Consider the following 15,298-nt stretch of genomic DNA (forward strand, 5'->3'; position numbering starts at 1 on the left):
CTTCCGGGACTCCACCTTATGAGATGCTGGTTGCATGATGTTGGGACAACTCAAGTGTTAAAAAGTGACGGAACTAGCCTGAATACATTCTTCTTCTTAGATGGAATTCTTTAGGGTGGTATCTTATCCCTATGGGGAAATCAAAGGAAGACTTAAAGGCTGTGCCATTCAACTGTACTTTGGCTGTGTGGATCAGATGTCAAAAACCATGATGGCGGTGCAGATGGGGTGATCACTGTGCAGCCACACGTCAGACTCGCTCTGCTTGATGCAGGGGATAGGGACATGTGGGAGGGAGGAATGGGGGACATGTCCTCTTCCGTCTCTTCTGCTACAGAGGTCCCAGGTCCCCACTCCCTCTGTCCTGCTTCCCAGGAAACGCCTCTAGCTCAGAACTTCGCTTTCTCTTCCTCACCTGCCAGCATTCCTCTCACATGAGCACACTTGGCAGCAGGCCACTAATTCTCAGTGTGAGGAAGACTCTCCTTACTGTTGTCACCTGCATGCCTGATGAGGGAGGGACAGAGGGGACCAGGGGCATCAGTGTTACTTATTCTCCTCCTCTGTACCGTCCAGTTTAGTAGCTGCTACCCACATACAGCTGTGCAAATTTAAGTTGCTTAAAATTAAAAACAAAAACATAAATGAAAAGAGTCGTTCCTTACTAGTTCCTCCCTATGTTTCAAATCCTCACTAAGCACATGTGCCTAGTAGCTACTGGATGGGAGAGTGCAGATGTAACATTTCTGTGGCCATAGAAAGTTTCTTGGGCGATATGTTGTACTTTATATTTTAATATGCTTATATATGATCAATGCAATTTTAAGTGAGTTGTGTTCCTCCTATATATAATATAATCAATTGTGTTCCTGCTCCATAGAGTATGTTCCTGTAATTTCTTGATACTGAAATTATCATACCCATGTCCATATATGTTAAACCTCACTTTCTCTTCCCCTAGTTAACAAATTATCCAAGCAATTAAACTCTTGATTCTTAGTGACAACAAATGATGAAAACTTCTGAGGTCAATGAACCGTTTTCAGCAGAATCAGGATGAGTTTTCTTAAGTATTCATTTGTCTTACTAAAATATCATCTTGGGGTTGTAAGCTCATTATCTAAAATACTTACAAGAAAAATGGAAACTGTGTACATTATGCTGGTTTCCCAAAGAGCCAAAGCAAATAATATATATTATTTTTAAAAGGGGGTGTTACTCGATACGTTGTAAATATTGTTACTGCTTTTGGCAATTTTTTTGACCGAAAAGAGAATAGTGGGAAAAAGAAGACTGACTAAGGATTGTGTTAATCAGACAAAGTAGGAGAAAAAAGCTAAAGATAATGAGAAGATAATAAAGTGCTAAGGAAACCCTTTGGATGCTTTGAAAGGACACAATGACTCACATTTTTTTTTTTTAAATAATTATTTTTTATTGAAGGGTAGTTGACGCACAGTATTACATTACATTAGTTTCAAGTGTACAACACAGTGGTAGAACATTTATATACATAATTCTAGGTTCCAGCTATCACCCTACCAAGCTGTTACAATATCTTGACTATATTCCTTATGCTATACGTTACATCCCAGTTACTTATTTATTTTACCATTGGAAGTCTGTCCTTTTTTTTTTTTTTTTTGTGAGGGCATCTCTCATATTTATTGATCAAATGGTTGTTAACGACAATAAAATTCTGTATAGGGGAGTCAATGCTCAATGCACAATCATTAATCCACCCAAAGCCTAATTTTCGTCAGTCACCAATCTTCTGAGGCATAACAAACAAGTTCTTACATGTAGAACAAATTATTACATAATGAATAAGTTACATAGTGAACAGTACAAGGGGAGTCATCACAGAAACTTTCGGTTTTGCTCATGCATTATGAACTCTAAACAGTCAGTTCAAATATGAATACTCATTTGATTTTTATACTTGATTTATATGTGGATACCACATTTCTCTCTTTATTATTATTATTTTTAATAAAATGCTGAAGTGGTAGGTAGATACAAGATAAAGGTAGAAAACATAGTTTAGTGTTGTAAGAGAGCAAATGTAGATGATCAGGTGTGTGCCTGTAGACTATGTGTTAATCCAAGCTAGACCAGGGCAATAAAACATCCACGTATGCAGAAGATTTCTCTCAGAACAGGGGGGGTGAGGTTCTAAGCCTCACCTCTGTTGATCCCCAATTTCTCACCTGATGGCCCCCCTGCGACTGTGCCTGTCTTAGGTTGTTCCTCCCTTGAGGAATCTTACCCGTCTCTGGCTAACCAGTCATCTTCCGGGGTCATACAGGGAAATGTGAAGTTGGTAAGTGAGAGGGAAGCCTTATTGTTTGAAAAGGTTAGCTTTTTACTTCTTTGCATATTTATGCCCTGTGACTTCTATGCCCAGCATTTGTCTTGAGGTATCTTTACCACTTGGAGGAGTTATGATACTCGGTAAATTTGATATGAGGCACGAATTCTATTTAAGGGTTGTAATTAGGAAGGAAGAAGAAAAGCTATAGAAGTAGCAGACGGAAGAAAACATGGGAAGATTGATTATTTCTTTGACATATCTTCTTGTAGAGTACTTCAGCATGTATAGGTTTTAAGCTACTACTTAAATTGCGCACACACATTAACATAATAGGAGTATAGTTACATAACCAAAGCATACCTGTAATTACCAGCCATCTCCAGTGAAACCAAGAAAACCATTAAGGCACCTTAGGCATTTGTGAAAACTTATCTATGATATGGTGGATATTGTCCAACTGAACTTGAACAGTCTGAGAGAAATCAGACAAATTAAAACAACCCATTCCTGGGGACTGTTCACATCCAATATGTTCTTTTAACAGTAAATAGTCTGTAGTTGTAAGATTTTGGAGCGTTACAATTTGCACTTCTCCAAATTCTTGCTTGAGTTCCAACAGTATAGATCCAGTCAAATTTGTTGTTTTACTGTATGCACAGGCCAGCTTAGATATCTCCTTCCTCATTCCCATGGCAAGTCCAGGAGCTGGTGGGATGAGTGCATCTACAGCTGTAGCAGTGTGTGGATCTTTGTTGGGGTTTTTTGATGATCATCTTCTGGCATGAGTCTTCCAGAGAGTGCAGATGTTGGAAGTTCTTTTTCATATCGTATCTTAGTTCATTTTCGGGGTAGCCCAATTAGGCTTTGATCCTCTGTATAAACACAAACAGACCCTTTGCCTACACTTTTATATGCCCTTTATACCCTTGTGTAGAACTCGTTGGAGGTTACCACACAGGAACTGCCCTTTTTTTTTTTTTTTTTTGCTTTGTTTTTGGTATCACTAATCTACACTTACATGACGAATATTATGTTTACTAGGCTCTCCCCTATACCAGGTCTCCCCTATAAACCCCTTTACAGTCACTGTCGATCAGCATAGCAAAATGTTGTAGAATCACTACTTGCCTTCTCTGTGTTGTACAGCCCTCCCTTTTCTCCTACCCCCCCATGTATGTTAATCTTAATACCCCCCTACTTCTCCCCCCCTTATCCCTCCCTACCCACCCATCCTCCCCAGTCCCTTTCCCTTTGGTACCTGTTAGTCCATTCTTGAGTTCTGTGATTCTGCTGCTGTTTTGTTCCTTCAGTTTTTCCTTTGTTCTTATATTCCACAGATAAGTGAAATCATTTGGTATTTCTCTTTCTCCGCTTGGCTTGTTTCACTGAGCATAATACCCTCCAGCTCCATCCATGTTGCTGCAAATGATTGGATTTGCCCTTTTCTTATGGCTGAGTAGTATTCCATTGTGTATATGTACCACATCTTCTTTATCCATTCATCTATTGACGGACATTTAGGTTGCTTCCAATTCTTGGCTATTGTAAATAGTGCTGCAATAAACATAGGGGTGCATCTGTCTTTCTCAAACTTGATTGCTGCGTTCTTAGGGTAAATTCCTAGGAGTGCAATTCCTATGTCAAATGGTAAGTCTGTTTTGAGCATTTTGATATACCTCCATACTGCTTTCCACAATGCTTGAACTAGTTTACATTCCCACCAGCAGTGTAGGAGGGTTCCCCTTTCTCCACAGCCTCGCCAACATTTGTTGTTGTTTGTCTTTTGGATGGCAGCCATCCTTACTGGTGTGAGGTGATACCTCATTGTAGTTTTAATTTGCATTTCTCTGATAATTAGCGATGTGGAGCATCTTTTCATGTGTCTGTTGGCCATCTGTATTTCTTTTTTGGAGAACTGTCTGTTCAGTTCCTCTGCCCATTTTTTAATTGGGTTATTTGTTTTTTGTTTGTTGAGGTGTGTGAGCTCCTTATATATTCTGGACGTCAAGCCTTTATCGGATGTGTCATTTTCAAATATATTCTCCCATACTGTAGGGATCCTTCTTGTTCTATTGATGGTGTCTTTTGCTGTACAGAAGCTTTTCAGCTTAATATAGTCCCACTTACTCATTTTTGCTGTTGTTTTCCTTGCCCGGGGAGATATGTTCAAGAAGAGGTCACTCATGTTTATGTCTAAGAGGTTTTCGCCTATGTTTTCTTCCAAGAGTTTAATGGTTTCATGGCTTACATTCAGGTCTTTGATCCATTTTGAGTTTACTTTTGTATATGGGGTTAGACAATGGTCCAGTTTCATTCTCCTACATGTAGCTGTCCAGTTTTGCCAGCACCACCTGTTGAAGAGACTGTCATTTCGCCATTGTATGTCCATGGCTCCTTTATCAAATATTAATTGACCATATATGTCTGGGTTAATGTCTGGATTCTCTAGTCTGTTCCATTGGTCTGTGGCTCTGCTCTTGTGCCAGTACCAAATTGTCTTGATTACTATGGCTTTATAGTAGAGCTTGAAGTTGGGGAGTGAGATCCCCCCTACTTTATTCTTCTTTCTCAGGATTGCTTTGGCTATTCGGGGTCTTTGGTGTTTCCATATGAATTTTTGAATTATTTGTTTCAGTTCATTGAAGAATGTTGCTGGTAGTTTCATAGGGATTGCATCAAATCTGTATATTGCTTTGGGCAGGATGGCCATTTTGACGATATTGATTCTTCCTAGCCACGAGCATGGGGTGAGTTTCCATCTGTTAGTGTCCCCTTTAATTTCTCTTAAGAGTGACTTGTAGTTTTCAGAGTATAAGTCTTTCACTTCTTTGGTTAGGTTTATTCCTAGGTATTTTATTTTTTTTGATGCAATTGTGAATGGAGTTGTTTTCCTGATTTCTCTTTCTGTTGGTTCATTGTTAGTATATAGGAAAGCCACAGATTTCTGTGTGTTGATTTTGTATCCTGCAACTTTGCTGTATTCCGATATCAGTTCTAGTAGTTTTGGGGTGGAGTCTTTAGGGTTTTTTATGTACAGTATCATGTCATCTGCAAATAGTGACAGTTTAACTTCTTCTTTACCAATCTGGATTCCTTGTATTTCTTTGTTCTGTCTGATTGCCGTGGCTAGGACCTCCAGTCCTATGTTAAATAACAGTGGAGAGAGTGGGCATCCCTGTCTAGTTCCCGATCTCAGAGGAAATGCTTTCAGCTTCTCGCTGTTCAATATAATGTTGGCTGTGGGTTTATCATAGATGGCCTTTATTATGTTGAGGTACTTGCCCTCTATTCCCATTTTGCTGAGAGTTTTTAACATGAATGGATGTTGAACTTTGTCAAATGCTTTTTCAGCATCTATGGAGATGATCATGTGGTTTTTGTCTTTCTTTTTGTTGATGTGGTGGATGATGTTGATGGACTTTCGAATGTTGTACCATCCTTGCATCCCTGGGATGAATCCCACTTGGTCATGGTGTATGATCCTTTTGATGTATTTTTGAATTCGGTTTGCTAATATTTTGTTGAGTATTTTTGCATCTACGTTCATCAGGGATATTGGTCTGTAGTTTTCTTTTTTGGTGGGGTCTTTGCCTGGTTTTGGTATTAGGGTGATGCTAGCTTCATAGAATGAGTTTGGGAGTATCCCCTCCTCCTCTATTTTTTGGAAAACTTTAAGGAGAATGGGTATTATGTCTTCCCTGTATGTCTGATAAAATTCCGAGGTAAATCCATCTGGCCCGGGGGTTTTGTTCTTTTGTCGTTTTTTGATTACCGCTTCAATTTCATTGCTGGTAATTGGTCTGTTTAGATTTTCTGTTTCTTCTTGGGTCAATCTTGGAAGGTTATATTTTTCTAGGAAGTTGTCCATTTCTCCTAGGTTTCCCAGCTTGTTAGCATATAGGTTTTCATAGTATTCTCCAATAATTCTTTGCATTTCCGTGGGGTCCGTCATGATTTTTCCTTTCTCGTTTCTGATACTGTTGATTTGTGTTGACTGTCTTTTCTTCTTAATAAGTCTGGCTAGAGGCTTATCTATTTTGTTTATTTTCTCGAAGAACCAGCTCTTGGTTTCATTGATTTTTGCTATTGTTTTATTCTTCTCAATTTTATTTATTTCTTCTCTGATCTTTATTATGTCCCTCCTTCTGCTGACCTTAGGCCTCATCTGTTCTTCTTTTTCCAATTTTGATAATTGTGACATTAGACCATTCATTTGGGATTGCTCTTCCTTTTTTAAATATGCTTGGATTGCTATATACTTTCCTCTTAAGACTGCTTTTGCTGTGTCCCACAGAAGTTGGAGCTTAGTGTTGTTGTTGTCATTTGTTTCCATATATTGCTGGATCTCCATTTTGATTTGGTCATTGATCCATTGATTATTTAGGAGCGTGTTGTTAAGCCTCCATGTGTTTGTGAGCCTCTTTGCTTTCTTTGTACAGTTTATTTCTAGTTTTATGCCTTTGTGGTCTGAAAAGTTGGTTGGTAGGATTTCAATCTTTTGGAATTTTCTGAGGCTCTTTTTGTGGCCTAGTATGTGGTCTATTCTGGAGAATGTTCCATGTGCACTTGAGAAGAATGTATATCCCGCTGCTTTTGGATGTAGAGTTCTATAGATGTCTATTAGGTCCATCTGCTCTACTGTGTTGTTCAGTGCTTCCATGTCCTTACTTATTTTCTGCCCAGTGGATCTATCCTTTGGCGTGAGTGGTGTGTTGAAGTCTCCTAGAATGAATGCATTGCAGTCTATATCCCCCTTTAGTTCTGTTAGTATTTGTTTCACATATGCTGGTGCTCCTGTGTTGGGTGCATATATATTGAGAATGGTTATATCCTCTTGTTTGACTGAGCCCTTTATCATTATGTGGTGTCCTTCTTTATCTCTTGTTACTTTCTTTGTTTTGAAGTCTATTTTGTCTGATATTAGTACTGCAACCCCTGCTTTCTTCTCACTGTTGTTTGCTTGAAATATGTTTTTCCATCCCTTGACTTTTAGTCTGTACATGTCTTTGGGTTTGAGGTGAGTTTCTTGTAAGCAGCATATAGATGGGTCTTGCTTTTTTATCCATTCTGTTACTCTGTGTCTTTTGATTGGTGCATTCAACCCATTAACATTTAGGGTGACTATTGAAAGATATGTACTTATTGCCATTGCAGGCTTTAAATTCGTGGTTACCAAAGGTTCAAGGTTAGCCTCTTTAGTATCTTACTGCCTAACTTAGCTCGCTTATTGAGCTGTTATATACACTATCTGGAGATTCTTTTCTTCTCTCCCTTCGTGTTCCTCCTCCTCGATTCTTTATATGTTGGGTGTTTTGTGCTGTGCTCTTTCTAAGAGTGCCCCCATCTAGAGTAGTCCCTGTAAGATGTTCTGTAGAGGTGGTTTGTGGAAAGCAAATTCCCTCAGCTTTTGTTTGTCTGGGAATTGTTTAATCCCACCGTCATATTTGAATGATAGTCGTGCTGGATACAGTATCCTTGGTTCAAGGCCCTTCTGTTTCATTGTATTAAATATATCATGCCATTCTCTTCTGGCCTGTAGGGTTTCTGTTGAGAAATCTGACGTTAGCCTGATGGGTTTCCCTTTATAGGTGACCTTTTTCTCTCTAGCTGCCTTTAACACTCTTTCCTTGTCCTTGATCTTTGCCATTTTAATTATTATGTGTCTTGGTGTTGCCCTTCTTGGATCCTTTCTGTTGGGGGTTCTGTGTATTTCCGTGGTCTGTTCGATTACTTCCTCCCCCAGTGTGGGAAGTTTTCAGCAATTATTTCTTCTAAGATACTTTCCATCTCTTTTCCTCTCTCTTCTTCTTCTGGGACCCCTATAATACGGATATTGTTCCTTTTGTGTTGGTCACACAGTTCTCTTAATATTGTTTCATTCCTGGAGATCCTTTTGTCTCTCTCTATGTCAGCTTCTATGCGTTCCTGTTCTCTGATTTCAATTCCATCAATGGCCTCTTGCATTCTATCCATTCTGCTTATAAACCCTTCCAGAGTTTGTTTCATTTCTGCGATCTCCTTTCTGGCATCTGTGATCTCCTTCCGGACTTCATCCCATTTCTCTTGCGTATTTCTCTGCATCTCTGTCAGCATGTTTATGATTCTTATTTTGAATTCTTTTTCAGGGAGACTGGTTAGGTCTGTCTCCTTCTCTGGTGTTGTCTCTGTGATCTTTGTCTGCCTGTAGCTTTGCCTTTTCATGGTGATAGGAATAGTCTGCAGAACTGGGACGAGTGACAGCTGGAAGGACTTCCTTTCTTGTTGGTTTGTGGCCCTCCTCTTCTGGGAGAACAGCCGCCTCTAGTGGCTTGTGCTGCGCAGCTGCGCGCAGACAGGGTTTCTGCTTCCTGCCCGGCTGCTATGGAGTTAATCTCCGCTGTTGCTGTGGGCGTGGCCTGGCTCGGGCAGTTACTCCAAAATGGTGGAGTCGCGTTGGAGCAGGAGCGGCTGGGAGGCTATTTATCTCCGTAAGGGGCCTCCCTGCTCCCTGCAGCCCAGGGGTTAGGGTGCCCAGAGATCCCGGATTCCCTACCTCTGGATTAAGTGACCCGCTCTGCCCCTTTAAGACTTCCAAAAAGCACCCGCCAAAACAAAACAACGCCCACCAAAAAAAAAAAGAAAAAAAAATTTTTTTAATTAAAAAAAAAAAAAAAAAAAAAAAAGGTGGTCGTTCGTTTTTCTTTATTCTCCGGTGCTAGCCTCAGGCCTCTGCTCACCGGTCTTTCTGCCCTGTTTCCCTAGTATTGGGGTCCCTATCCCTTTAAGACTTCCAAAAAGCGCTCGCCAAAACAAAACAGCAAAAAAGCAAAAAAAAATGGTCGCGCGCTTTTCTTATGCCCTCTGTCGCCCAGCCTCCAGTGGCTGCTCACTGTTCTTGCTGCCCTGTTTTCCTAGTATCGAGCGCCCTGCACTCTGGCCCGGATGGCTGGGGCTGGGTGTTCGGCAGTCCTGGGCTCCGTCTCCCTCCCGCTCTGCCTGCTCTTCTCCCGCCGGGAGCTGGGGGGAGGGGCGCTCGGCTCCCGCGGGGCCGGGGCTTGTATCTTACCCCCTTCGCGAGGCGCTGGGTTCTCTCAGGTGCGGATGTGGTCTGGATGTTGTCCTGTGTCCTCTGGTCTTTATTCTAGGAAGGGTTGTCTTTGTTATATTTTCACAGATATATGTTGTTTTGGGAGGAGATTTCCGCTGCTCTACTCACGCCGCCATCTTCTGCCCCTCAATGACTCACATTTTAAAAGGGCTTTGAACACTGACTGTGCTTCCAATGTCTGTCCAGAAAACAAACTCAAAACAAAACAAAACTAATAAACGAACATGAACTTCTACATGAAAGAAATATACTTTGTAAAACAATTGCATTAGCAGGATAACCCTTCTGGCTTATGATGAAATAACGTAAAAGTTAATTAATGGCTGGGGGTGGAGGGATGAGCTTAATTGTCAGCAGGCTCTTCCCAGGTGTGTGCAAAGCCAAGCTCATAAACACTCTCAGCCTGGCTTGCTGTCAGTCCAGCACTACATGGTGAATTGAATCCTTCCTCCAATTTTTTTTCCAAAGTTTTTTTTTTCTGAGAAATAGTTTCCCAAAATGTTCCTCTAGAGGAAGGCTTTTGAGGTTGGATAAAGTTTGGGACATGCTACGCTGTGCGCATTCCCTCTTACAGTCACAGAGCACTGTCACCTACAGCAGTAAGAGGGCTTGCTCACCTCAGCTTAACCCAGCCACCAAAACGCTTCAACTAAAGAAAACCCTGACTGTGGGCTTGACACTTGAACAGTTTCATGCCACTGTTGTGTTCTTTAAGGTGTACTTAAAATACACTTGATGAACCTATGAATAGAACAGCTGAAACAACCAAATCACTCAAAAAGCTTGATGGTTTTATATGAAAAAATCCTTATTTTTAGGCTGCTGAACAGTTTAGGGCTGGGCAGCGTGATGCCTGAAACTTAATCACACATGATTCAGTCAAAAATGTATGTATGTGCAAGAAACAGCTGTGTATGTATACACTCCTGCACATACATACGTACACATGAAGGGGTGCACGATGTGGCGAGGCATATGCAAATTACAGTGAAGGGCATCATTTTTAAGAATTTTGAAATATTTCTTTAGGTTTGAAAAGCTATTATATAAAAAGAGGGACATCTATGAACACAAACACAAGCTGCTTTGATCATTTGGGACAGTGAAGGTATTGCCATATGGAAGAGCTGATTAGGAAAGATTTTGAGAATACAAATAGAAGTGAAAAGAAAGATGTATGTTTTTGACTGGAGACAGCTGTCTAGAGAAAAGTTTTCTGGGTCACCCCTCACATTGCCGTGCCTTCCCTTGAGGAGTTAAGGCGCCATTTTCAAGAATCTGCACCTTAGACCTTCAGCCATGCCAGTGGGAACATTGCCCAGAAAAACACTAGGGTGTTTTTCGTCCTTATTCCTGACCTGTGCACTCCAGACCTCAGCGTGACACTGAGAAGCTTGCCAATTTTAAATCGTATTAAGTAGACAAATTGCCAGGGAAGCCATCTGGAAAACGGGATCTCTGGATATACCGGAACCCCAGCTGCTTGACCAAGTACAGCCAACAACTGGAGATCTGCCACAGCTAGGATGAGCCTGACCTTGGTCTTCCTTCCACCGGCTATTAATCCCCAGCGTGCAGCTGGCTCCGGGAAGCACAGTGTAATAGATTGCACGTCATCTTGTATGCTTCTAGGGCACAGACGATGGCATGCAGTATTTTCTGACTAACTTCTCAAGGACTTGAGGAAGGTTGTAGCACACAGAGGTGGAAGGGTTGCCCCGTCTTCAGATTCTGCCTGGCTATATCATTAGCTGAAACAATATTGCAAATGTTGCTATTGCCCTAAGGGAGAGAGAATAGTCATTTAATTTCCTGCAGCTTCCGAGATGCTTCGTTTGCGATTATAAAGCTGGTGCTAAAATGCTCTTTCAACAATGCCAGTCTTTTGACCCTGGCTCCCCCTTGTACGCTTTTCTTTTTCCCATTCCTTTTCTTCTGCTTTTCTAGTTTCTCTAGGTTTAACCTTTACATTAGGTTATAAAAATTGTGATTATTGTATTTGTTCCTATTACTGATCAAGGTTTTAACGATAAGGGATTCTTCCTCCTTCACTAAGATCTTCCTAGAACACATTAAAGTTTTCACAGTTCTTGTGATCTTCTGATATTCTGGCAGCTAATAACTAATGGTCCTTCTGTAACTTTAATATATGATTCCATCTGTTGCAATTGTGATATACATAAAACCTTAAGACTATATTTTATATAATTATTATATTTCCTAATAACAGTGTGATATTCTTAGACTCAAATATCTTGCACATTAAGGTACTAAAGCTACAGTAACAGATATGTCAGAAAACCATAGTTTCTTTTCAATACAAACACATATTTATATTTTATCTTCTTACTGGAAGTCAAATATTACTCTCTGGGGAGCAATAATTATAAAATATATTGCCAGTAAATGATAAAATTATATATTTTGACATCTTTATTATGCTTTAAATTTTAAAGTACTGTCACCTACAATATTAGTAAAGATGGCTAAACAAATGACAATTCAGTATGTTTACAGAGGCTCTTTCTGTAAATTAGAATAGCAAATGGGGCTGCATAAGACCTTAGGATCTCTTTTTGTTTTCTCATCATTTTTGTACTAATTATTTTTAATAAACCATATACATGTGGGAGGCTGAAGGTTTTCTCTCAGAATGATCAAAAAATGATTACTATTTACTATTTCTAGACAAGAGTAAAATTTTAAACAAAATCTTATGCCATGTAACCCCCACTCAGCAGGAAGTAAGGTAAGGATTAAAAGAATGACTTAGTAAATTTAAACAATTCAGAAGGTGGTATTTTACTGGTAAGCACTTCTCAATTGTTAGCTTTTTGCAGAAATGGAAGTGTGAAATTATTCTGAAAGATTCTGGTAATTTACAGAACATAGTACCCCCCCTGTATGATGACATTTGAGATAAATTATCAGAGATGTTCAATTACTGAATTGGAATTTTTTTTTTTGTCCAGCTTCACTCTTGAAAACGTGTCATTTGAATGTCATCTGTCAAGGTAGAGAACACTACCGAAGGGCCCGGCACCCATTTTGCACATGGCTGCCGGCTCTGTGCAGCCCCTCAGGGCTCTTGTCTTACTTTACATGTGACTGTGTGTTGGAAAGTCTTCATAGGAAACCGAGCAAACTGTGGTAATATCATTCATATCCCGAGGAATGGGATGGTATGTCCCTGTAGATAAGATCTTAGGAAGAAAAATCTGGAACCTTCAGAACTGTGTGCAGAAGCATGAAATAGAATTCAGGAGCAGTGGTCTCTAAACTTCAAATAGTCTCTACATTTCCCATCCTTTTAAAAAACTTCAACAGCAACGAGTGCATTTAACTTGCCTGTGTTGCAAATTCCCTTGGCCAGCCCGCCTGGCAGCAGTTTGCTTACTTTGCTGAATAAGTCACAGGGCTGTTGGCAAGGGGTGAAAAGATTTTCACTCTTTTGAGCATAAAACTAGATTTTCTAAACTAAATTGTTCTATCCTGGTTGGAATATTTATCCCACTAATGTTTCAAACTGCTCCTGAGGAGTTGGTTTTAAAATGTGTTTCAATTTGGATTCCGCATTGATTGGCTACTTCTGCTTTTTTCTTTTCCCCCAGCAGGTAGACCAACCTACAACAGCTTTTATGTTTATTGCAAAGGCCTCTGTCAAAGTGTGCAGCCAGGAAAACTCAGGGTGCAGTGTAGCACCTGCCAGCAAGCGACACTCACCTTGGCCCAGGTAAGGAAAGGCAGCGTTGGCAGAGACTGCCCAGAGAAGTGAGTGCATATTTCCTTTTGGGGTTTCTGATCAGATGCCACCATCACTGAAAGTAAAAGACATTTTTCTTCTATGTAGTTGTAATAGTTAATGATATCTGAAGTTTCATTTAAAAATATGCTACTCGGTAAAAATGTAGGCAGTACAGGGCCATTGACCCCATTTCTTTAGTCCACGATTAATGAAAGGAAGTGTAGAGATTGCTTTGATAACCAAAAAAGGCATTCGTAGGGGTGTCTTTCAGAAGCAGTCAGGAGAGAGTCTTCTAAGAACTGGAAATGTTTTGTATCTCCATCTGTTGAATGATAGCATGGTCGTATATGCACATCAAAATCCACTGGACTGTTTATTTAAGATCGGTGAACTTCAGGTTGCTCAGTGGAGGTCATACCTCAATAAAAAATGGTGAAAAGGAAAGTTGTGGCTCAAGGAACAGTGTGCATGTGAAACAGGGTTTGGCAAACTACCGTCCTCTGCTGTGGCCTTGGCTTGTTTTTGTGCAGTCCATGGCCTAATGTTTTTTTACGTTTTTAAGTGGTTGAAAAATATCAGAAGAATAATACCACAAGACCCATGAACATTATATGAAGTTTAGGCTCCAGTGTTCCTAATAGTCTCATGAGAATGCAGCCCCACCCATTTTTATGCATGTTGTCTATGCTGCTTCTGCGCAACAGCAACTACAGAGCCGACTCGGTGGCCCTTGAGCACCTGACATCTTTACTCTCTGGCCCATTAGAGAAAAGGCTTGCCAACCCCTGATATAAACCAGAAACACAACTAGGTCATGTCCCCAATGTGGTGGCTGTGTAGGATTTGGCTAAATTCGATGTGGCTGCGAATGTGTATAGAGGCGTGAAGGACATGCTGGTCACACTCTTTTGAGCATGTGGGGAGGGCACAGCTGAGGAGGCATAAGGACAAGGAGCTCTCGGGGTGATCAGGGGCTGCAGGACAGACGCATCCCCCTTACCTCAGCAGCCCTCGGCGGCAGCTAAAGCTTTTAGATTTCCTTCTGCAGACAAGGGACAGCCAGGGCAAAATGTTGAAAACAAGGGTGAGGTACCGCATGATGTGGTAGAACCGTAGTGGTGCTGTAACAGTTTGTCATTGGGATGGAAGTTGGTGACAGATGGAAGGCAAAGAGGCTAATTACTAAGCTGTTCATATGGCTTGTTGGTGAGGAACCGAGGGCCTAGTTTAGGGTGGTGGCCATGCAGAAGGGGTGTGAAGGAACTAGCAGGATGCTCCGAGGAAAGGACAAATCATAGGTCCTTGCCCCCAGCCTGGAGGAAACAGAGTTACTCAGAAATCCAGTTCAGTGCTTCACTACGATAAAGCATTGCAGCCACACAGGCAAATCCTTTTAGGGAGACAGGCCCGAGGGTGATGCCCAGCTTTGTTCTGACCCACTGGAATGGAGCTTTATTCTGGGGGTGGCACTGGACTGCACTTCTGTCTGGGAAACATGCTCTCCTAAGGTCCCACAGAAGGTTTTCTTTCATCTGATTCTCTCCTTGCCACTAGTCTTTTCCAATGCAGTACACAGGCTCTCCTATTTTTCAGACCTCTACTCCAGTCCTGATGGAGGCAGAGGCTGGATGTGAACTATTTATACCAACTTTGAATTGTTCTTAATAGAAACAGCAATAACAAATTATTATTGAACTGCAAGCTTCATTCTTTTCAAGCATTATTTCATTTAATTATTTCATAACACTCTGAGTTAAGTACTATTAGTTACTCTATTTCAGATTTGAGAAACACAAAACTTGAAGAGATTAAGAAAACAAGAGCCTTGGAGTGATAGACTGGAGGTTTGAACCAGACTCTGGGAGCTACATTTTTAAGGTCACAGTCTCCCCATTTTTTACTGCACAGATGTGTTTACACCAAGGGTCACATGTTCAGACATCCCCAGTGAGCAGACGGTGCTTTTAAACTTAGGTCGGATGCAGGCAGCAGGGTGGCGAGGTCCACGGTGTGTGGTAGAGGCCACGGCCCGTGGGCTGGACGCAGTGCGTGCTGATGTCAGCAAGTCGGGGGTGGGGCTCGTGGGGGCTGATAATTTATTTAATGAAGAGAAACCATGTGGAATTTCCTGTGAAATTTCTCATAAAAATAT

At 41.0% G+C, this 15,298-nt stretch overlaps 1 protein-coding gene across 3 annotated transcripts in view; it reads left to right on the forward strand.

Annotated features, from left to right (window-relative positions):
• PRKN (parkin RBR E3 ubiquitin protein ligase) overlaps window positions 1-15,298 on the forward strand; it is a 1,272,120-nt gene that overhangs the window by 498,155 nt on the left and 758,667 nt on the right. For 2 of the 3 annotated variants that reach the window (XM_036886759.2, XM_036886761.2), the window contains exon 4: window positions 13,013-13,134. In XM_036886759.2, coding sequence (XP_036742654.2) covers window positions 13,013-13,134 — 122 coding nt within the window. The remainder of the gene's footprint in view (window positions 1-13,012; window positions 13,135-15,298) is intronic. The other variant, XM_036886760.2, reaches the window with a different exon arrangement.

Source organism: Manis pentadactyla, chromosome 12 (assembly GCF_030020395.1).
Source record: "Manis pentadactyla isolate mManPen7 chromosome 12, mManPen7.hap1, whole genome shotgun sequence".
Classification (NCBI taxonomy): Eukaryota; Metazoa; Chordata; class Mammalia; order Pholidota; family Manidae; genus Manis; species Manis pentadactyla.